Raw genomic sequence first — 23,980 nt, 5'->3', positions numbered from 1 at the left:
TTTAAATAAATACTTATCAATTCTATCAAGTTTGTACAAACGAAGTAATAAATGAAAATCTTTATTTTGTTCATTTTTTGGTTAATAATTCGCCAGATTTTTTATTGTTCTTTTCACGTGATTTATTTGCACTATGGATGCTAACGATTTCCTTCTTAAGAAATTGATCCATTTCTATAAAAAAAAGATTTATGTTTTTCTGAATTACATTGATTTTTCGTTTTCTTTTATTTCATCTATCTTCAATCAATTTGCAAGCAAATGCTTCTAAAATGAGAAAAAAATCCTTCAAAAGGGTTCAAAAGAAGGTAAATATACAAATTATATTATATATATATATATATATAGTTTTGAGTAAAATATACGAAATATTATTGCGATTAAATAATAAATTAGTTTTAGTTTTAATAGAGCTCAAATATAAGTGATTTGTATATAAAGATCAGTGTGAAATAAGATGTCAGTATGTATTTTCTCCCCTTTAATACAGTTCTCAATGCAAAAAATCGAAGAAGATTTTTCATACTTCGCACTTCCAAAGAAGTGTATTTAAGTGGTACTTTTAAATCCAAATGTACCGGACATTTCAAAACACTGAAGATATCATTGGAATTTTGGTCATTAGTACGATCGCGGTAGATTAAGATTTCATGCAGTTATGAAAAGTAATTGTTATAGTTGAGCTCTAGACGGAGAACCTAGAGCGTTAACTTTTGTATTTAACCTAATTGTGATGGATCTTAGAATTTCTAAGATAAAAAAAAAAAAACATTACTGAAATATCTGTTGCTTATTCCCCTTGGATTGAACAATTCGAACCAAATCCAAGAGAACGGAGAAAGAGGGGTGCAGTAGCTTCTGAGGGTAAAGACCCCTGAGCACCCGAGGGAAGAAGTCTGACTCTTTGCTCATATGAAGATGACATTCACATGCTCGTTTGCATAACCCCTTTTTGCAGGGGGGTTCTTTGACACACCCCACAAATAGAACATAGGGAAGAGAACAACCATGCTCGAATCAGGACTCGAACCCAGGACGCCCAGATCAAGGGGAAGACGAGCTACCCCTAGGCCAGGAGGCAGGCAATGAAATGTCTTAATGTATTATTCTTACAGTCTTAAGTTTAAATAAATGGAATTTATTGAACTACAGTTTCCAAATTTCCCAAAACACGTTTTCTAAACTAAAGCTAATTGGCTTCATGAGACATATACCACGTCAAACGTATGCAAAGACTCGGTTAAATTTAATTTTAAAGTTCTGCAAGAGTAGGAAAGCGGAAACCAATTTTGTCATCATTTAGAATCTACTTCAGCCCCGGGTGAGTTATCGTTTCACTTAGCTTGATCACAGTTCGGCCCATAAAACATGTAGTAACGGCTTATTCGAGTAACATCAAGCCCATCCTGCAGAGACAGTATCATCAGATAGTAGAGGAAGCAAAATCATCACTTGGACTTGAGGACGCCGTGGCCTATCGATCTGTGAGAGAGCTCCACTCTTCCGGATAAGAAGGAAAAGTGGAAGTTAATTACCCAATTGCATAAACTGCTTGCTGGAAAGTTATAAACAATTTTGGTGTGGCGCAACATGGATATTTATGGCGGTTTTAGGGTAGTTAAAATTTTCATCAAATGCTTATCAAGAATCGGAGATAAATTGGTGCAGGTGGCAAGTGAGGCAATAGAGGTCAAAAAAAGAAAAATATCAAATCAGAAGGTGGTAGGAGAAAAATAAGATATGTTCATTTCTTTTTTAAAAATATTTTTGACAGAATAAAATGTTACTGTATATGTAATGATTTATGCTCGCCAAGAGGATGAAGAATATTCATTACATAAAATAATTTGTAATGCAATTCATTGAAATTTCATCCCTTCTTTCGGATGGCCACTTTTAGACGCATTTCGAAAACACTGCAATGGAAAGTTAGCAGTTCTCATTTTAGAAGAAATAATCGTCAGAAGAAATAAGCAATTCTTATTTTAGGGCTTTTAATATCATAAACAAATGTTAAAAACAGTAAACTTTTAATATCATAAATGGTACAAAAGTTATTACATTTCATTTTCCACATAACAGATTCCAATTCATATAATTAGTAACCACTATCCAGAATAGCACGATCAATGGAATATACATTCTAAATGAGTCTGCTAAGGACAATTTCACGCCCTTTTAATTTCGTTCCCTGTAAATTATGAATAACTTTCCATAAACAATGATCTTTAAAAAAATGCAACTTTTTTTTAGCAAACATTGGTAGAACACATATATTTAAAGGGGAAAAAATCGATTGTTAAGACTAAAATTATTCAAACTATTTACAATCGCTGTAAAAGTGTTAATTAAGGACTTGTCATCAGTTCTTTTGATGAACTGAGTTCTGTAAAACGAAAAGAATTTCAATACTTTAAAAGATTTTCGTTAGATTGAATAAAATATAAATATAGAAGAAAAACTGATGCCTATAAAAACAAACGCAATCTTCAGGTATGTAAAAATCTAGAATAAAAATATTAACTGCATAACATATAATGACACTTAAATTCAATTGAATAATTGGCAGGCATCTCGCAAAACTATCGAATACATTATTACAATGTTTATCTTTCACTAAGTATCATGCAAAATGTGTAGGGAGAACAATCTAGTATTTTATTATTAAAGATTTATCTATTTTCATTTTAACAACTGGAATTTAATAATAATTATCATCTTTCCAAATGCTGATTATTTTTTTTTCTAAAACCAATTAAACAATCCTGCGAGAAGAAATCCATAAAATTTCGTACAGCTGCCTATAAATAATTCTTTAGCTTCGAATAAGATATTAATAATTTTTTTAACTAAGTCGATATATTTACTTAAATTAACATAATTAATCAAAATAGCTGTATATAGCGAGTTTTGTAAATCGATAATATATTTACCATCCACCACAATAATTTTAATGAAGTGTGTTTAACTTTATTATTGCATACAGAAAACAGATGTTTATTTTTTTTTTTCAAAACATTATGGCAACGCTTCTTGAATAACAAATTTTTTCATTTATTATTTACTACATCTTGAAGCAAGTCAGTTTAAAATTCTGGAGAAAAGACATCTAAAATAGTTGCAGCACTTTTCTAAGCCAGTTGTAGCATTGCAGGCAAAAATTATCTAGAATACACTAGAAGAACATACTCTGCCTTTCCAGTTCTCATGTAACCGCCTAAAGACATATTTATCCCTTTTGTCGAAGCTGGACGGAGACGAAGCTAAAACCTCTTTCGAACACTATACAGGCAATAGAACTGGATTGGTTGGACTTGCGTGGTACTAAAGCTTCACTACGGGCAATTGGCTATAGCCAGGATTAATCCCGGAAGAACGATGAAGGGAAACAGCGAAAAAGGGGGAGTACATGGAAAGACTTTTCACGAGGAAAGCAGAAAGGAACACAGCATATGGTGAGGAAATGAATATATATATTTTTTTTATCTCGGTAGTCAAAAGGATTGTGAGAAGCGTATTTGAAATAAGAATTTATACAAATAAAATCATTACTAAAGAAGAAGCCATTATACATAAAAGCTTAACATAAATATATCGTTTCTAATTCCTTTGCTTCTATTTAAATTAAGATTATTTCTAGGATCGTTCCTTTAATTTTTTAAAATCAAGGATTGGACTTTTAAAAATGTTTACAACAGCGATTCTAAATTTATATATCAGTTAGGAATGTGCCGATGGACAGAAATGAAAGAATATTAAAACTTAATGAAATCAAATTAAAGAAAGGCATTCTATTAGATCAGAATAAAATGTAACTGTTAAAAATAATTTAACAAAGACGAGAAGTATTTTAATAAAATACTCAAATTCCAGACTCATTATAAGAAGTGCAAGACTGAACAATTATTTCAAATGCGTACTTATTAAAATTAATTCAAAAAGCTGTATCCTCAATATTTCAAACTGAAAACAATTTATTTATTGCAATAAAAGATAAATAGAATCCAAAATATAGAATATTATGGAATCTTAACTTCACACGTTTAATGGATATTTCAGAACATTCAACCACCACCATTTATTGGTTCCAATCTCCGATCAAATTCCTTTTCATGATGGAATCCATAGAAAACTCGTGACACTTTCTATTTATGAATAAAATCTTTCCACTAATGATCCATAAGCACCAATATGAATCGTAAAAAAAATGACTTTATTTATGAGCTCACGGGAGAGTCACGTGTGAAGCGAGATTTAACTCTAGCATAAAAACTGATACAAATGAAATTGAGCTTGGATCGTTCCAAAAAATGGTGAATAAAATGACTCATGCTGGTCGTAAATAACTTCAACCGATAAACTTAGGTGGATCAATACTGCAGATATGCATGGGATTTTTTTATTTATTCAATTATTTATCATTTTAGGATATTCTAAAGTAATAATTTAATCGCATTCAGAAATAATATATTAAAATACATTACTAGGAAGCCACTGGAGGTTTTTTTGCAATCGTTAGGTTACAGCAGTGGAACAAGTTTTACAGTGCTCTGTCTAACTTAAATGACTCGATTTAATGTTTTTCAACCTGGACTCTTAGATTGTTTAAAGGGAACAATTTTTCCTGGACTGGGGAATATTGAGAAATTAGACTGAAATAGAACGAACCGATACGGCTGATATGTTGATAATTTTATTATTTACATCTTTGATAGACGGGTTCACACATAACGGAACTTAATATTTCTACGAAAAATTACAATATTAAAATACCATTAATTCTCTAAAATAGAAATGTTTGCATTTTATGTTTAGTAGAGACTGAAATAAAAAAAAAAATTCTTTGTAGAAATTATTGAAAATATAGATTGAATTATTGTAAATTTAATATGAACTATTTACATATAAGGTAAAACCAGACACTTTATTTAAAAGAATGATACATTTCGTATGTTTTTTCAAACCGGGAGAAATACTGTAATTTAGAGTTACTTCGACCATGGGAAGGTCATCTGGATCCCCCCCCCCTCCCCAAAAAACGGCAAAAACAACAAAAAAAGATTTAAACATGCGGAATAAAGTTTTTGAAATATTTACTGTTTTGTCAGTAAACAAATAAAAAATCTCACGTAAACAAAAAATATGGTTCGTTTAATTTGGAAGGAAAATACTCGTATATTCAATAGTTCCAAGCTTTAAATATCCAAAAAAACTTTTTAGACGCAATTGCTTTCAAAAAATAAATGTTTTATGCTGAATTAGATGAATAATAAAAGATTCCATATGATTCTTTTAAAGATTTAATTATTAGAAAATTTTAATCTTACATTTAATTGAATAAAATCAAAATATGAAAGAAACGGGCATAACAAAGTTCATGAGATGCAGTTTCTTGGGCTTTGTTTCTAAAAACTGCACTTACAAATAAACATAAAAGATTACATCAAATGCATGACAGCAATTCTGCAGAACAGAAAATACAATTTATATTATTTCAATGTCTCCGAAAATAATTTTGTCTAAAAGTAAAACATACATGTAAAATGGTTTTTCTTTAGTTAAATTTAGCTTCAGAAATATTCAGAAAAGTGACCTCAAATATATTATTATGAAAGTTTTATTTACAATTCCTCCACGATTTTTTTGATATATATATATATATATATATATATATATATATATATTGGTACTAATTTAATTCAAGATTTTTTTCTTTCACAGTTATAGAGGATTAAAAAGATTATACACGATTTAATCTGAATTTTTAAGAAGGATACAGAGGAAACATCCATTAATTCTCAAAAAATAGGGGCGTTAAAAAAAGGAAAGGAAACCAAATATGCAACAGGCCCAAAAGCTATCCATTCAATGAAATGGAATACGATCATTAATATCCATTGACATGAAGAGAGCACCGATTGCATCAGAGAATTGAAAACTGCTGTCGGCATTTAGACTGACATCCTTCAAGTCGTGTCATTACGGATAACATTCAAGCCCACTCAGTAACCGAACGAAAAAAGAAATATGAAATTAATAACAGTCATACATGCCATATATGGTTAAAAAACGGGATACTATGTTTTCCGAATGCCCTTTCTAAAGGTCATACAACCTTATTTTCCTTTCTTTTTTTTTAAATACAAGAAATGACTCGAAATGTTCTCCATTCTAAAATCTTGCTTGGACTAAATTTTTATTTCTTGAAGGCTTGCAGTTTCAGAAAATTGGATTTTTTTTTTAAGAAGACAAACTTTTCACGAAGTCCCCCATACTTACCGGTATTGTTTATTATATAATGAATTCTAATGTATAATTTCTACAAATTGAAAGCTAATATCGAGTGTTTTTAAATTCTATATGCTCAAGTTTTAAACATTTACTGTGCTTTTTTAATATTCACCACTTTTTATGAAACTCTAGCCGCCTTCGGCGACCAGTTCGCTTACCATATTAATAGTATCAAGTCATGTCTACCAACTTCTAAGAACTACATCTTATCACAATAAAACAGAGTACTGTTTTAAATTACATCACCAGAACAAACAAAATATTGTGATTATTAACTATGCTAGTAAAATGTTGACATAGATGAAATCGGACCACTTGTTAAGCACGGTTTCTTTCATTGTTCTATTGTGCGATTTCTTTTGAAAGTAGTGGATGATGAAGGGAGGGGGGTCAGGCAAACGGTGGCGTTGTATCTAAGGTCATGAGCTATAATACGAAATAAGAAACGACGAAATAGGTATAGTAGTTGCGGCTAAAGGGCTGACTCTTTGATTTCGCCTAGTATATAGATATAAATATATACATCTGAAAGAAAATGACACCAAATTTTAAGTTCTACTCGTTTAAAATGAAGCAAACAAATTTTCAGACGATTTCACAGCGATTTTGAACTAAAAAAATCACTAAATGCTAAAATTTAATACTAAATACTAAAAATACTTTAAAACTAAAATATTAAAAGTATTATTTTAAAAACCTTTATAATTTTAATTATTACGTTAAAAAAATGAACACTCTTCTATCAAAACAAATGGTTCAAATAAATGTTTACTATAAATTTGGAATAACAACACTTAACATATATTCTGTATTTCCATATAAAACAACAGTTATTCAGGTAAAGCAATTTCCTCAATATTATAAAAAATTACATGGTTATATGTATGCGATAACAGGGATAAGAATATACAGTGAGATCTAGAAGATAGTTTCGCCGTTGCTTTTTCCTACCAAGATCATTTTACAATATTGAAAATTCTGATTCTAGTCATAAGTTTTACCGGTCAGGTTACTCAATTTCATTGATTTAAAAAAAAAGTTAAATTGAGATTCTTCTAGAATCCTGATTTTTCACCTTTCGTTTGAAAATATCCGAAAAGAAAAAGAAACTAACAGTTTAATTGGGAAGGTACACAGAAGGTTATTGATTTTTATTGAACACAAAGAAATCCGATAATTAATTCTAAGAAATCTCCTCAGATCCGATTAATCAGTGGACCACTATTCTGAAATTCGGAACTTTTTTAATCAATACTTTATAAACAGAGAAACAAATTTTGTTACTGTTTCTTGGTGGTGAGATTTTGGTTGCTAAAGGCACAAAATGTTTGAAGCAATTTAAGATTGCTTTGAGCAGGCATAGTGGTTGAATATTTATATATTTAAGAAAAACACAAACTATTTTACTTACTTGGACGTAGATATGTATTTTTCCACATTTATTGGTTTCAACTTCCAAGTGCTAGAAAGAAAGAAAAGAAGATTAATTAAGTGATTAAGAAAGTATTCTTTAAAAATAATTAAAATTTTTACAGTAAATAGTTTTCTGAGTTAAGTAATGCAAGAATTTGACAATACATTTTGTTTAATCGCGAAGTTAAAGAATAAAAACCCTCTTGGACAAACTGGGAAATGGAGGTAGACTTCTCTTAGTCGGAGATGTGGGGGAAAAATTCACTTCCTCCATCATTTCCATCACAAATTTCATAAAGTTATAATCATGAAAAAGGGGGAGAGAAAGCCAGTTAATGAACTTTCCATAAATAGGTCAACTTTCTTGAATTAAAACAATAACAACAAAAATAAACACACACACATCCCTAAGTTAGAAGGTGAAATTTTCTTTTCAACCCTTAACCTTAGAAATGGGAATTATAGAAAACATTTTAAGCTTAAATTATCTTTCTATTTTCTATAGCAAGGGATGAAGAAATGAAATTTGCAACCTTCGTATCTCTTATCTCTTCGTATTTCGTATCTCTTTGAGCTGAATGGTTCATCTACGAACTTGATGGAAACTTACCCTTTCTACAACATATCTCTTCTAAATTCAAATGCAACTGAAATTACTATAGTTATACTTTTCTTAAACAGAAATTTGAAATCGTATCATAAACACTATAGTATTCTTATAATAAGGAATCTACTTAAAAAGTTTTTTTTTCACGCTGATAATGCCAAGAAGAATCATTCCAGACACATTTCCATCATAATATGCCATTACAAATTTCCTTTTGTTTAAAACAAAAATTTCAAAAAGACTTCATATTTAAAATGAGTTTATGATGCAATTCAGCAAGTCATAACAATGATAAATTTTTCCAGACTTGCATTTTCCCAGTCTTGTCTTCAAAAGATAAATCCAACGATAAGATATGTTGTGCACAAAATTCAAAACCCAAAGTTTTCTACTTCATTTTCACAACATTTGCTATTTTCCCATTTTTCACCAAGTGGACTTTTCTTAAATTTTAAGGAAATAAGAATTCTTTTTTGAAATATTTCTTACTAAAATTTCTTCAAATGTGTTTTTACAACGTTTGCAAAGTTTATGATTTTCATTGTTATACTATTATCTTGCATAAAACGATAATTAAAAAAAACGGAGAAGAAAAATCATCAATTCATTTACAAAGCCGATTTTATATTGAATTTATTAAAATATTATAAACAAAACCCGTTCTTATTAATGGAAGCTTTTAATTAAACTAAAGTATTTTGAACAGGGTGTCTTAAAATTTCTTTGTTTCGTGACGGATATTTATCAATAACCTTATTAAAATATCTATTTTTGAAATAAATTTATTATATGTTTCTCAAATTTAGAAATCTTTTAATGTAACATTTTGCACTGAAACTCTAGGGTCAATAAAGCGATTAATGAAAAAAATTCAATATCTATAAAGATATTCAAGACAATCTTTAAAGCTTTTATAAAAGGAAAGAACTTTAATAATAATTTATTATTAAAAATATTAATAAATTTCATATATTTTATTTTTGCTTATATATACAACAAATAAAAGCAGGCACGAGTATAGCGACTAGTATTTAGATATAAAAAAATAATGATTAAAAAAAATATAAATGATAAATATTTTACAATAAGAACACTCCGCATTAGCATTGCAACTTATAATTAATCTTTACAAAAAGCGCAAATTTCTAGATAATTAATAAATGTAGCATATGATGGATTCAACATAAATCTGCTATATGCAATACGAAGCACTTGCATTAATCGAATTGTTGATGTTTAAGGTAAGAAGCTCAGATTATTTGAAATAATTGGCCAGCGACGCTCAACATAAAAGAATTAAAAACCACAACAACTATTTGTAAGATGGAGAGAGATTTAGCGACAAGTATGCATTATCTAGACTTATCCCACTGATAACTGCATTTAAATGGATAGCGAGAAAGTTATCCAAAAAGATTTACTCCCATTCATTATTACGGATTAATTGTAATCTTAATCGATATTTTAAACACCTTAGCTGAGCGATTAAAGTACATTTTTTTATGGATTGCTTGATATTCCAATGATCTTCAAATAACTTCTTTGGTTTCCGAAAATGTTAAAATAGCTTTAAATATTTTATATCGATAATAAAATATGATATCCATCTGATAATTCTTTCTGAATATCTAATATTAAACATTTTTAATAAATTCAGCAATTTAGTTGCCTTCTAATATGACGGAACATCGAGTTTTGGAAATTTATTTTGATGGAAAAAGGAAATTAAAAAAGTTTTAGCAGCCATACAATATCTTATTTGATGACATATGAATTATTTTCTTAATTTTAATTTTGAAATTTTTTATATCGCAATAAAAGAGTTAAAATTATATCGAAGAAGAAATTGGCTAAAATATCCATCCAAAATCGGAAAAGGGGGAGAAATATATTTATTATCAAAATTTAACGAATCTACACTTTTATTAACAGAAATTGGTTTTACCATTAAACTCAGCAATGGAACCATCGATTCGAATATTTTAATGGTAAACCAATTGCCAAAATAGTTCCTCAAATTCAAGCAAAATCCAAACCTAGCAAATTCAAATTCTATTTAATAAAATTTTTAAAGCCCCACCGAGAGTGGGAACATACCCTTTAGTATCGGTGAAAACTACTAAAAGTACTTCTAAAAGATAATGTCTGAAATTAAGCTCAGTCCTTGTTAAAAAGGATATATAGCGAATCCTCAGAATATTCGGAGAAGGGGGATTTCAATGTTTTAGAACTGCATGACCTTTACCCGAACCGCATCCCTTTGCCGCCACTGACGTCAGGAAACTCAGCACCGACGTCGCCTGTGACGTCATTACGAACTGGAGGACCCCTCTGCAGGCCGTCCGATACAAGGTGGGTAATAAATTCACGGAAGTAAATTTCAATTATTAGGGAATGGAAATCTTTGCTCCCCTTCATCCTCATTCGCTAGTTTTTTTATTTATTTATTCCAACCATCATTTAATGCTAAATGAATTTTGAATATTTTGTCATTATGGTATTCACACAAAGTTTTAATGGATTCTTTGAGATTCTTTCCTTCACACGAAATTACCACACGTTAAGCGGAATTTTAAATAAATATATGCTACAGATCATTAACGAATTGTACATTCAAAATATCATAACTTATGTAAAATAGATTTTGAAAACAAAGTGAACAAAACATTCCGGCTACATTATTAGATAAATTTATATAAGGAATATTTTTTAATTGAGAATCTGAAGCAAAAACAATTAAAATAACGTTGTTCGCAAAAATATATCAAAAATATATTTTGCCTATCTCTTTTTGAATTTCCTTAAAATGCTCTATAACACAATCAATTTGGTATTTAAAATATATTTCGAAAACTTTTATATTTGTATTTTATATTTTATTCTATGAATTTGAAAAATAACATATTAACCATGTATATCTACAGCGAACGGCACATTAAAGAAGGAACATTATTTTCATATTATGTATGGAATGCATGAGTCGAAAGAAAAGGACATATGCATACATAAAATCTGAAAAGTACTGTTCCAAACCAAATGAAGCAACAACCCATTTTTCTTTGACACAAAAAATTAAAAACTCATCAGTTGTTTCTATACAAAAGTTTAACTTTTGATATGTTTATTTTATGTTATAAAACTAAATAAAATTAATATTTTTTAATGCAAAAAATTCATTGAAGTTTAAAAAAAGATAACATTGATTAGTTTATATCAGAAAGAGACTGATGAAATGAACATTTAAAGAGACTTTATTTAGAAACAATATGGTTATACTTAATTCAATTTTAATTAATGAACGAATTTCAACCTGAAAACTTAAGAGTGAATCCTGCAATAAAATATGAGAGAAAATACAAACAATAATATAAAAAAATCCCACATTTGTTTACATTGTTACTATAAATTGAATGGAATCATAATAATCTTAGAATTTAAGACAGATTCAAAATTCATGTAAAATTTCCAGTCAAATTCTGAAATTGAACTATCAACAAAATTTGCTTAGAATGAAAAATTCATTAAATTAATATCCTGTACCGAAAACACAAAACAGATGTTATTTCGGGATTGAAAGATCATTGTAACTTTTGATCAAATGGCGAGGATGATACATGAGCAAACTATTCTTCGAATTTCGATGTCATATCATACCAATAAGAATGTGTACGACCCACGAACTTCAAGCTCGCATGTATGTAATCGCTTAATGAAATCGAATTTCAAACTCACAATCTTCCAGTTCCGAAACTAAGACCTTACCACAAGACCACCACACTCCCGGAAAACCTGTTTCGATTTTTTTTTATTAAGTCCTGAACTTAAGCAAGAGAAAAAAAAGAATGTATTACTAGAGATTAAGTAAAACGTAGTTTGTAATTCATGGTCAGAAAAAGCATATTAAAACCCATTAAGCAAAATTAAACCGCATTAATGAAACTGATATTACTCATTCATGTTATACCCCGAATTTATTTTCATGTAGAAATTGAAATATAGAAATGCGATTTTTTCACATTTACATCTTGCTCGGAAATCCGTTTCAAAAAAAGTTTATTTCAAGATTTAAATAAATACAACATTTTCAATTCCAAAAATATATCTGTAAACTTACATTTCAAGTTATTTGTAAGATCTATGAAAAGAAATTATTTGGTGAATTTATTTAACTTGAATAGCCAAGAATGTTAACCGAAGCAGGTGATTAGCTTTCATTGACGGAGAGACATGGCTTTTCAAAACAATGTTAGCGCAGGTAAAAGGACTAGTCCAAGGACACAGATATTTTGGATACGAGCCCAAATGTCACTGAAAATGTTCCTTTTTCAGTTTGAAGCCGCGAATGGGGGTGTGAAGAAAGAGAATGAAGATTTGCCAACAAGTGATGCTATTTTTGGAAACATCTCGCGATCCATTATTTCGGCAAACAAAAATAAAGAGAGAGAAAGTAAACCGCGAATAGTCTGAAGCATTCAAGAAAAAAATGCGCCGTTTATCTACAGGTATAAAAAGAGAGTAACAAGTCATTTACACTTTTGTTTTCTACCAGTCTTTCAGATACAGTAAACAACGAGACAAAGGACAATACAATGCATTCTTTGTTCGACACTATTTCACAAATAAGAAAATTTCAGCTAAGTAAGCAATTTCGATAAGCTGATAATATTTTTCGATTCTTAATAAAAGCAGTAACAGAGTGGAATTTACGGAAAAATTTAGTAAAACGTTACTTTGAATTCAAAATATTTACTCAAATAAATTTGTTAAGAAATCATTAACAAAAATGCTAATATAAATGTTATTTGAACCAGACTAATTAATGTACGTTAAGAATATAAGATAATTGAATTTACTTTTGTTTCATTTATTAAAGAATATTGAAACAAAAATCAACGGAATTTTTTTTATGCGTAGCATTTCAAAATGTACGCGAACTTAAAATGTTATTAAAAAGGATTTTTTATTTATATCAAGAAATAAATATTTAAAAGTTGCAGAAACTTTATAGATAACCAAACAGAAAAAAGTTAATTTCGGAAAATAATAAACGTTTAATTCTCTGACAAACCAAAATTTTATGTCTATTCAATTTTTATTGAATATTCAAAGATGCTTCTTGATTTTTAAGTCAAATTTAAAATTTAATTTTAAAACGAATTTAAAATTTATTTATTTTTACAAAAAATGTACAAAATAACTATTACATTGTCTAAAAGTCACAAAATTATTTGTGATTTTTAGACTTTATCGGTAAGACTTATTTTTTTAATTTTGTTTATAAGTTAAATTTCATCTACTAAAATTTACGAAATAAGTTTAAATAAAGTCAAAACGATCGAAAATTTAAAAAGAAATCAACTGTAGAATAGAAATGCCACAGGAAAAATATTAATAATGAATGAATTATCTGCAATAAAAAAACACTTGGGAAAACCTACCTCATTTTAAACAGATTACAACTTGATATTAAAATTTAAATATTAATACTTTAAAAGAGATTTTATTGTCTCATAAAAGAGCCTTTATTTTTTGGACGCTCACAAACTAAATTGATTAAATGAAATTTCAGAATGGAAATATCCCTCGATGGGATTGCTAGTACTTTCAATGCAAACAAAGGAAAGCATTGTTTTGTTCTTTAGACTTATTAAACAACGAGTTAAATGCAGATAACAAAAAAATTGCGGAGATAAAACCAGCAGGATTGATACTGAACTCGCAGAATATTTAGATTATAATGCTACTTGTATGCATTTTTCCTTGCAAGCCTTCTCTGCAAGCAAAGAAACGGGCTTTACAGAATTATTGATAAATTATTGAAATAAAACAGAAAATGAAATATTCAGAAGACTTTTCCTGTAAAATTATCATAACCTGCAAATATTTTGTAGCTTCAAAACTATTTTAGAGTTTTAAATATATTCTGTAGTTTTAAATTGAGATTTTCTTTTATTGTTAAAATATGTATATCGAAATAAATACTCAGATGGCGATTTCTCTTACTTGGTATTTAAAAATAAAAAATAATAAATCCTGTTAAAAGGACCAAACATAAAAGAAATCGAAAATTATCAAGGAATGATCATATTCATACATTTAAAATATATTTAAGAGTAATTAATTCCGAAATAAAGCATTTTTTCATAGTAATTTGAAAGGAGAAGGAAAGAAACACATGTATAACATTACAAATATCTATCAAATGAAATTCACGTGAAGCAGATTTAATGTAAAAAGCCATACTCTCGAAAATTAAAAACTTTATGATCCGATTCAACTTAAGTGAAATATGCATGTTTAGTATGTATATTAAGCTAAATTTTTTTCCCTATTAACTTTACGATGATAGCTTCTCAACAATTAGAACTGCGATACTGTCCAAGATTGAAATCGAACATTTCCTTAACAGTTTCGTTGCAATACACTATTAGACTAAAAGCAGCATGTGATTTACTCGTATATTACATCAGCTTTAATATCAGATTACTTTATTCGCTTCTTTCACACAAGATTGACAATTGCATAATATAAAATCAATATAAAAAACTACTGAAAATAGATTTATTATTTAAAGAGATTAAAAGAATTATTTAAAGGGATTAAAAGAGATTAAGAAGCAACTTTTAAGTTGTCTACAATAAGAGTTAAAAACCGTTATTGTCGAATGAAAAATTTTATTTTTCGTTAATCGTTCTTAATTTTTCAAGGAAAAAAATGGATAATTAATTAAAAATTGCTAAAAATTAAATACATAAGATCGACAATTTCTAAGATATGATTTTTTAAGCCTGATAGAATTTGTTCTCAGAAAACATTTTTGGCAAGCTCGTTTCATTTGATCAAGAACTGTATTGTAGAAAAGAGAATATCTGTTTAAAATATAATTAAAAATCACAGTATACGAGGATTTCGATTAAAAATGTTTTTTAAGTAATTTTTTATATAAAAAAATTAAAATATTTTATTAGTTATTGGCTTTTTTTCTGAAGATGACTCTAATCTTTATAATCTGAAGTTGTCTTTTCCATCTCGATTCGAAATTTTATTTACAGAGGGGACAAAACAGCAACTTGGCTCGAAGTTCGAATGAACAGAATTAATGCAAAAAATAGGAATAATATTTAACTGCTCTGCTCACAGATATTTTGAAATCCTAATTTATGTAGGATATGAATGTAGAATGAATTTATTGAATGAAGAAAGAAAAATTTATTTCTCTCAGTTTATTATGTAGCATATGAAAATAGAATTATTACCATGCAATAATTCTATTTTCATATCCTACATAATAAAGTATCAAAAAGTTAACTGTACCTTAAAGTGTGAAAATAACTAATATACATTTCATACAGATTTCAGAGCCCGACATATCGTTACAAAACATACATATGTATATAGTTAAACTCAGCAAGCCTAGACTGAAGTTTCAGTGTTGTTTTAGCTTAATCCTCCTTTGTTAATCATCGAAAGTAACATCAGTATATACATATGTCATGGATTCCATAACAATATTTCCTCAAGAGAAAAAAAAAACACAAGCGGTAAAAATAAAATTGGTAAAATGCAATCATTCTTTAAGGTTATTTAAGAAGATAGCCGGTTCCTTTTTCTCAGAGAGTGAATGTAAGCAATAATAAAGTGTGTGGGCCTATTTTTCCTTCTTGCGAGCTAACATATTGGAGTTTTGCCAAATACACACAAGGACTCAAGAAACAAAAAAATGTAGAAAATAAAACTAAAAAAAATGTGGCGAAAACAAAATGTTTCCCCAAGGATATAGTGACGTAGCCACCTGTTTTGGAGTGACAGAGTGCAGACTTGACAATACCAACCCTGTCTTTTTCTTAGCGTGTAAATGGGCTGAGATGACTTTAGTAACACCCAAAGAGTGAACTGCTTTTTATGAGAATTATCGAAATGTAAACAACTGATAATGAGATTAAAAATGCTGACATTTCCATCATTTTCTCTACTTAAAATTAAAAAAAAAAGAATTTTCAAATATCAATAAATTAAATGCGTAGAGTTCTTGATAATTAACATGAAATTTCTTTTCAGAATGTCCAGAAAATGAACGATAATTAAAATCGAACTGCAAGTATTTTAAAGAAATCATTTAAATTATTCTACTAAAAATAGATCTGGAATTTTTTACTACATTTCTGTATAATGTAACTGATAGAGAGTGATTGATTTACAGAAAATGTCAATAAATAGAAAATGTTGGACATAATATAATAATGGCAATGCACAATATGTACAACTTTTTGTACATTTGTACAAAACTCAATATATTAATCTTTAAACCTAATGATGTTCCAGTTAATGCAAGAGCTCTGTTATAATTACATAAGTCAGCAAAAATCGGGTAAGAATTCTGGCAATTCTTATAATTTTGAAATTTTAAAACCTGAATCTCCTGGCTTATGGGACTGATCATGTTTTCACTTTCCTAGCAGTTAATTTGGATACCGATATCCTTTTATACGCTCATTAAATCTGAATTCTGCATATTGCGGCTTCGATACAGTGGGTGACTTGCAGAAAGGAAGCAAATTAGTCATGAATATGCAGATATTCCATTAGGGAGGTTGCAGAAAGTCGTTTTAATTTTCGCTGGTGATACATCAATATCGAAGATAAGGAATATATTCAAAATATTTGTCAATAGTTTTCATATGACTTTAAATTTAAGCACGTAGCAGTGATCATTATTTTGCTTGAAAAAACAGCTTTAGTTATTACAGGATTGAAAATTAAAATAAGGAATATGAATTCGAAACAAAAATGTTACTTTCCAAAAATTGCTAATGTTAGATAAAATCAAGCTTTTGCCATTAATAAAGTATTAAATGGCAAAATTTAGATCTTTGGAAATGTCGATAATTCGTTTAATTGCATTATCCATTTCTAGAGATCATTTTAATTATGGATTTTACCCCTGTTCAAATTTGTGATTTGCAAAATATGTTGAACAAAATATTAAAATATAACAATAAATATAAAATGAATAAATTATTTCTTGCAGTATTATAAAAAATTCTTTATAAAAATAAAAGTGGGAATTATTTATAAAAAATATAATTGGGATTAAATAATGGTAATATATTAATTGAAATAAAAACAGCCCAATTTCATGCAATGAAATACTACTTGGAACAGTTGTATATCTTATACTTGGCAATCTGAATATACAGAATTGTATCTGACTTAGTATTTATTTATTGAATTACAGACGGAACATTCCATTCATCTTTTCAAAGAAAACCAAAGGTATTTCTTGGTGAGTCGATGCTTAATAATGAACTTGATAAGTTTGGCATACATCAAAGTAAAAGACGTAAGGGAACAAAGGATAATAATTGGCCAATATGCAATCAGGGCAAATTCTCATCAATGAAAGGATTGAAATGTTAAATACTACATTAAAAATTGTATACTAAAAACTTGTAGGCTTTTTATTACTTAGTTTATGACATAAATCAATATGCCATAGATAAGACTTCTTCAGTTGATTACATCTTAATTTGAATTAGCATTATCAAATTAAAGCAATTAAAGCAGCAAGCAGAATTAACTAATTATCTAAATAAAAGCAGCACCATCAATGCTTTTAAAAGGCAATGTTTTAATTCATGATAGAAATGAAACCAATGCAGATGGTTTGTATCGAGTAACAAATGCATGGCATTTGACAGTACACTTGCCCTACTCTTCCAGGACATTAAATGGTATACAATTATGAAGTTTCAGGACGAAGTCCAGTAATCCGATGACTATTGCGGAATGTAGTGAAGTAAATGGTTGTAAATGAATGGCTGACCTTTTCTCTCTGGCGACATGCGAGAGATCGTTCTCGTTCTTCAGCACTCTTTGACAACCTAATCAAATGAAGAAATCTGAGAAAAGGCACCAGGAGAAAAATAATCAGCTGAAGATAGCCAAGGACATATTGATTGAAATCCATCTGAAGTAATTTGCAGTCAGAGCTGCACTTGCTAAAGGAAAAATAAGCTTTTACACGAAAGGAGGGGACGAGAGGGAGAAGAGGAGTCTGCATCCGTTGAAAAGCATTCCTCCTTTTCAAAACTCAAGGACAAATGGAACGTCCACAGAGCGGATGGGGATTTAAAAATGTGAAGAACCCTATTTCATGGAGCATTTCACTCGGGAGAGAAATGGAATAGAAAAAGATGTCCGCCAACTTGGTGGAATTCGATGAAGGTTCTTGTAGGTATATTTTGTCAAAAACCAATTATGATTAAACCTATAGAAAATATTGATATCTTAAATAATAGAACATCAATCTTAAAGGGTTGATTGAAATTATGGAACAATGAAGATTCTGCAAATTTAATGATTCGCTATCTGCATTTTAGTTCAATTAGAAAGTTTAATTTGAACATAAATAATGAACCAATTCAAAACTCATTTTTATAATGGCGGTAAATAATTTAATAAAATTATAGCAGTATAATATTGATGTTTCATACCAAATTATTAAAAATTTTGAAACATAAAGGAAATTTAAAATGAAATGAAGCAATTCCTTTTAAAAATATGTACTTTTCTATTAACAAAACAGATTATATATGAGTTGTAAAACTAATAGAATTTTTTCTGGCAGACTTTGGAAGTCCTGCAACAGAAGTATTGAGACGTTGATTTGCCGACTTAAATTCAGTGACATTTTAATATTCTAGAAATAAATCGACACTCAAAACAAACAAACGGAATTTTTCAGATCGTCAATCTAAGATAAAACTTTATGCAGTGAACAGAAATAGTCATAAGGAGGGAAAGGGGGGGGGGGAGAATGAATTGGGATTTTTAAAAAATTCTCAAAATACTATGCTAGTACGATTTTAGATAAAAATAAAGGAAATACTTTTAAATAATGCCTAGACTTTAATAAAAACGTATTAAAAGTAAATATTCAAACAAAAGACATTTGTGCAGCAATGTAAATCGCTTAAAAAGCTTGTAATTTTTTAGGAGGCAAAGGGCAATGTAGAAATATTCTAAATAGATACATAATGAATACGATTGTAAAAAGTTTTTAGATTTGTCTAAATTCGAAAACAAGAAAATTGATATTTTTATCAGTTACCTCCATCTAGATTTGTCAAGTAATATGCAAATTTTGAATCAAAATATTTTAAACTCCTATAATTAATATTCAGACCAATAAAATATATTGTGGCATCATAACTTATCATTTTCCTCCATAGAAATTCTTAATTTTAAAATCTAATGAAATAAAGCTTTAATTGCATTTACGCTATTATAACGAAAGACGTTCGACGATTTAAAGCATACAGTGAGAAAACTCATTCTTTAATTGTCACTTAATTTTTATTAAGATTGTGCTTCACTTAAGACACTCCAATTTTTCATTAAAGCAAACTAACATTGGCTTCATTAATGAATACTAAAAGGAATTACGCAATTTTTTCGAAGATAAACATTTTACTTTCTTTTATAACAATCATGAAGCTTATTGATAATTACAATAAAAATAGCAATCATTTTCGGAAGCGTTCGTAAAAAAAATGATGCCGGATTTTATTCTTTTTATTTAAATCCTTAGAAAGTCATTAGAAAAATTAATAATTCGAAGATAAATATTTAAGTATCATTCTCTTAAGGCATTGCAAAACGAAGGAAGATAATAAAGAAAATTAATAACGAAGCAAATGGATAAAAAGTGAAGAAAAAAAAAGAAACTGAATAAAATATTTCATCCTTAAGGCTATTTATCCGAAAAGGAGATTCGAAAGAATTTATTTCCATTTCTAGAAGAAATCAGTAGAGCATGTTCGACAGAGCTGTGAATGTTAAATAAAAACGTGACTTCATCTTCAGAAGCAGACAAGAAGACTGGGCGACAGCTGTACAACAGTTAAATGGCTGAAAATAAAAAGTGCCATATTTACTGAAAGAAAGAAAAAAAGTCAGACTCCATACAAACGCAGCCGTCATTCGGAAATCAAATGGGGGAAAAACAGCGAAATCCTATAGTTAATATTAGATTCCTTTTATTTTGACACACTGAACGCAGTTTCCAAGAGATAAAACTTTTATGAAGTTCGTAAAGAATTTTATTCTTTACTGATTAAACTGATTAGCTATTCTCTGAATTAAGTTTAGGTATTATCTTCTCAAAATTAGAAGATAAGGAGTTTATTGTTTATCTTTCTAAATGTTAAGGACTTTACTCTGAACTTAACGCTCGCGTAGATTCACAATGGGGCATTAATCTAAAGTAAACCCTTTCTAACTGAGAATACAAGGATGAGAAAATTTCTATGAACTATTAGTTTTAAATGGAAATGTTAGTTCAACAAGATGGGAATAAATATTTTCTAAAATAAATTTAGCAATGAATCTTTTATAATTTAATCTAAATCATTAAAACACTGAAAAACCAGTTTTATTTTTGACAGGGTTTCAAAACAAACCATTTTTAAAATTTCTTTGAGACATTTTTACTTTGTTTCAGAACGGTCCGCAGTGGATTGTTGATAAAGTCTTGGTTTAGGGGGTTCTGAAGGTTCCAATTTTGAAACTTGATTCCAAAGAAGAATCGTCTGATAAAAAGTTTATTTTCCAACAAACCCATCCGCGCTAAATATCCTCTACTCTGATATGGTGAGGAAGGTTAAAAATAAGGGTCCATCTCAAGGGACGTCCTCGTAATCTTACCGCAGCTCATAATTACGTAGTCCATTCCAAAGTAGAATTTCTGTTGTTTAAAAACAGGTCATTAATATAACTACATTTTTTTTTACAAAAAAGTCAAGCAAAAGCCAATATTAAATAAAAATGAGTTAGTTACCCTTTGAAAGGTAATGACATGACTAACTCATGCAAATTAAAAAACAATCTAAAGTCAAACAGAAAGTAATTTAAATGAAAAAAAATATATCGTTTGAAATTTTAGGTGTTGTTTCCAGCCTCATATTTATTGGGATAACAAAGGACTTGAACTGAATATTAGAAAATTAAATTTGTAAATGAAGGAATTAAATAATGGTAATAACTTATTGAATATTGAGAATATACTTCAAGAAATTAAAATATATAATTAAACTTGCCTACAGATATTTTTATGACACATTTTTATTAAAATTGCATACCTTTTAATATTTATTGTTGTCTGCTCTGAACTAAAGTTCATACGAAATACTTTAATAGATTAAGCGATTGCACTTACAGTTCAGTTACGATTAAGTGAACTTTTTTTTCTTTTTTATTACACTAATTTAAGTGTCGGAGAATACTGCCACCTAATTATTAAGCAATACATATTATTAAATTTAATAATTACATCTAAATCGTAATTTTTTTTCCAAATAATTAAGCTGTAAAATATGTACAAGTAATATTTGAAATTTAATTCAAATGATCAGAACAAAAATCTTTAACAACTTGTAACTGGATTTAAACAAACAAACATTGATAGGATGTTTTCTGTAGCAAGAAAACTTGTGAAAGAAAAATTAGTTAATTTTATTGTTGTTAATGTAGCATTCCAAAAATACTCAAAACAGAAAGAGAACAACCATCACTACAGAAAACGAGTATTTATAAATTCAAAGTATTTTGAAATATGTTTAATTTTCTTATTAAAGTGAAAGTTTATAGGATACATAGATATTGTAAATTGTGTGATGTGTCGATAAATAATGCAAAAATTGTTCCAGAATTTAACTTGGCAGTTCGCTGTCTGAATTATTTCTTAGGGAGTAGTCACTTACTAAGAAAAAAATTACTTTTTAAAATTTCAATCAAATTTTTAAATAAAAAATAAGTTGTTTCCCTTCTTTCTTAATACTTCGGAGCAGAAAACCACAAAAATAATACTTTTTACCTACTTTAAAATTTAAACAAATCAGTTTACTTTGATATCAATTCTATTTATGTACAATTTCTCCTCTGATTTTAATAGATTTTTCAAAATATTTTTAGTTTTATTCTTTTAATCAATACGTTTATATATAAGCGCGTTGGTGCGATATTAAATGCATTTTTTTCTATGCCTATTACAGTTGCCACAATTAAGGGTAAAAATTTAAAAATAATATAAGGATGAAACAAATAAGTCAAAAACATTACATGTTATGTTTCGGACAAGAAGTTCGAATCTCTTAAATTTCTTTAACATCATATCAGCAGAAATCAAACTTAGGAATGTTAATGGATTACGTATTTTTATACATCACTCGGCAAAATGATTAAGGAAAAAAATGATAAAATTTCTGAACATAAATACAGCAATATTCCCTTCACTTAGAAAAGAATTTTAAATAATTCAACAGATATCCAAAACACTTGAAAAGTTATCAATTCAAAAGTGATGAACAAAATTATCAGTGTCAAACTTTCAAGGATAGAGTGATATTAAGTGCAAGAAAAATTTATAAACATAAAAAAACTGGAATATTTTCTGACGATTGTAAAATAATTTTTCCTAATACAAACTATAGATAGATATCTTTAAAACCACAATATTTTTATATTCATTTTACATTAAAAAGAAAAAGATGTAGTCTTTTTTTTCAGGCTTTCAGTTTTTAAAATGTTATCTTTATGACATTTTAAGGAAAAACTTAACTAAAAAAAAATTGAAGTTCACGCAGTTAACTTATCAGTCAAGCAAATAATTCTTTCGTTAACTTGCCGCAAAATTCAGTTTTATAGTTTCTTCTTAAATTAATTACCACTTCTTGCGTTTAATTTTATATTTTTAAAATTTTAATATTTTTTAAAGCAGTTTCGTTGCTTTTGGAGTAAAATGATAATAGTACATTGGCGAATACGACAAACATAGAATACAATTACCCTTGAGACAATGCTGAACGGAAGTGTAAAACACTGAATTTTTTTTATTGAATTTCATCTCTCCGAATTGGCATTCTTCAACAAGTTTAGACTAAAATGGACTGGACGTATTCCAAACATTAATGTCTAAGAGGAAACAACTTTTCTGACCTTATTTCGCAAGTATATTAGAATAATAAAACCATTTAAGCTCTAACATTAAGCAGACCAGCATTGAGTTGTTGAATAAGGAAAAAAAGGTTTAAATTATCTTTCTTCAAGGACACAATGGATTTAGAAGTTCTACTTTTGTTTATGTAAACATTTGGAAATGATAATTTAATTAGAAATCATATTTTATTTGTAAACAAAATCTAACTATCGATTGTATTTTTATCATCAGGTTGTCAATAAGCAAGATCTTGATGTATTATTTCCAAAATGATTATTAAATCTATAAAATATTTTTTTTAAATATCGTCATTGTTAAATAAATCATAAAACAAAATTGTGAAAATTTATTGATGCAAAGCACTTGTATAGTTTAGCCGCATCTGCTATCAAATTTTTGTACATGACATGCGATTGATTTTTGCATATTAGCACAAAGCTCCACATGTCTGTAGTGGTTCCAGCTGTTTCAGCAAAATTTCGCATGTTTCGTTGCGAATGGTTTTTGGTACAGGATATTTTGATGCAACAGAAATGATATGTAATTCATAACTTTCCAATAACTTCTTTTAAATCGTTTTATATAAATAAAAGACTTTAGATAAGTTTTAATACATTTATGAGTTGTATTACAAAAGTGTATTGTTTAATAAATAAAATTGGAATATGATTTCT

At 28.4% G+C, this 23,980-nt stretch overlaps 1 protein-coding gene across 1 annotated transcript in view; it reads right to left on the bottom strand.

Annotated features, from left to right (window-relative positions):
* LOC129983748 (uncharacterized protein ZK1073.1-like) overlaps window positions 1-23,980 on the bottom strand; it is a 65,960-nt gene that overhangs the window by 30,476 nt on the left and 11,504 nt on the right. Inside the window, exon 2 of the mRNA XM_056093360.1 lies at window positions 7,703-7,753. Coding sequence (XP_055949335.1) covers window positions 7,703-7,753 — 51 coding nt within the window. The remainder of the gene's footprint in view (window positions 1-7,702; window positions 7,754-23,980) is intronic.

This window comes from Argiope bruennichi, chromosome 9, assembly GCF_947563725.1.
Source record: "Argiope bruennichi chromosome 9, qqArgBrue1.1, whole genome shotgun sequence".
NCBI classification, from domain to species: domain Eukaryota; kingdom Metazoa; phylum Arthropoda; class Arachnida; order Araneae; family Araneidae; genus Argiope; species Argiope bruennichi.
This window is presented reverse-complemented; position numbering and strand designations above follow the sequence as displayed.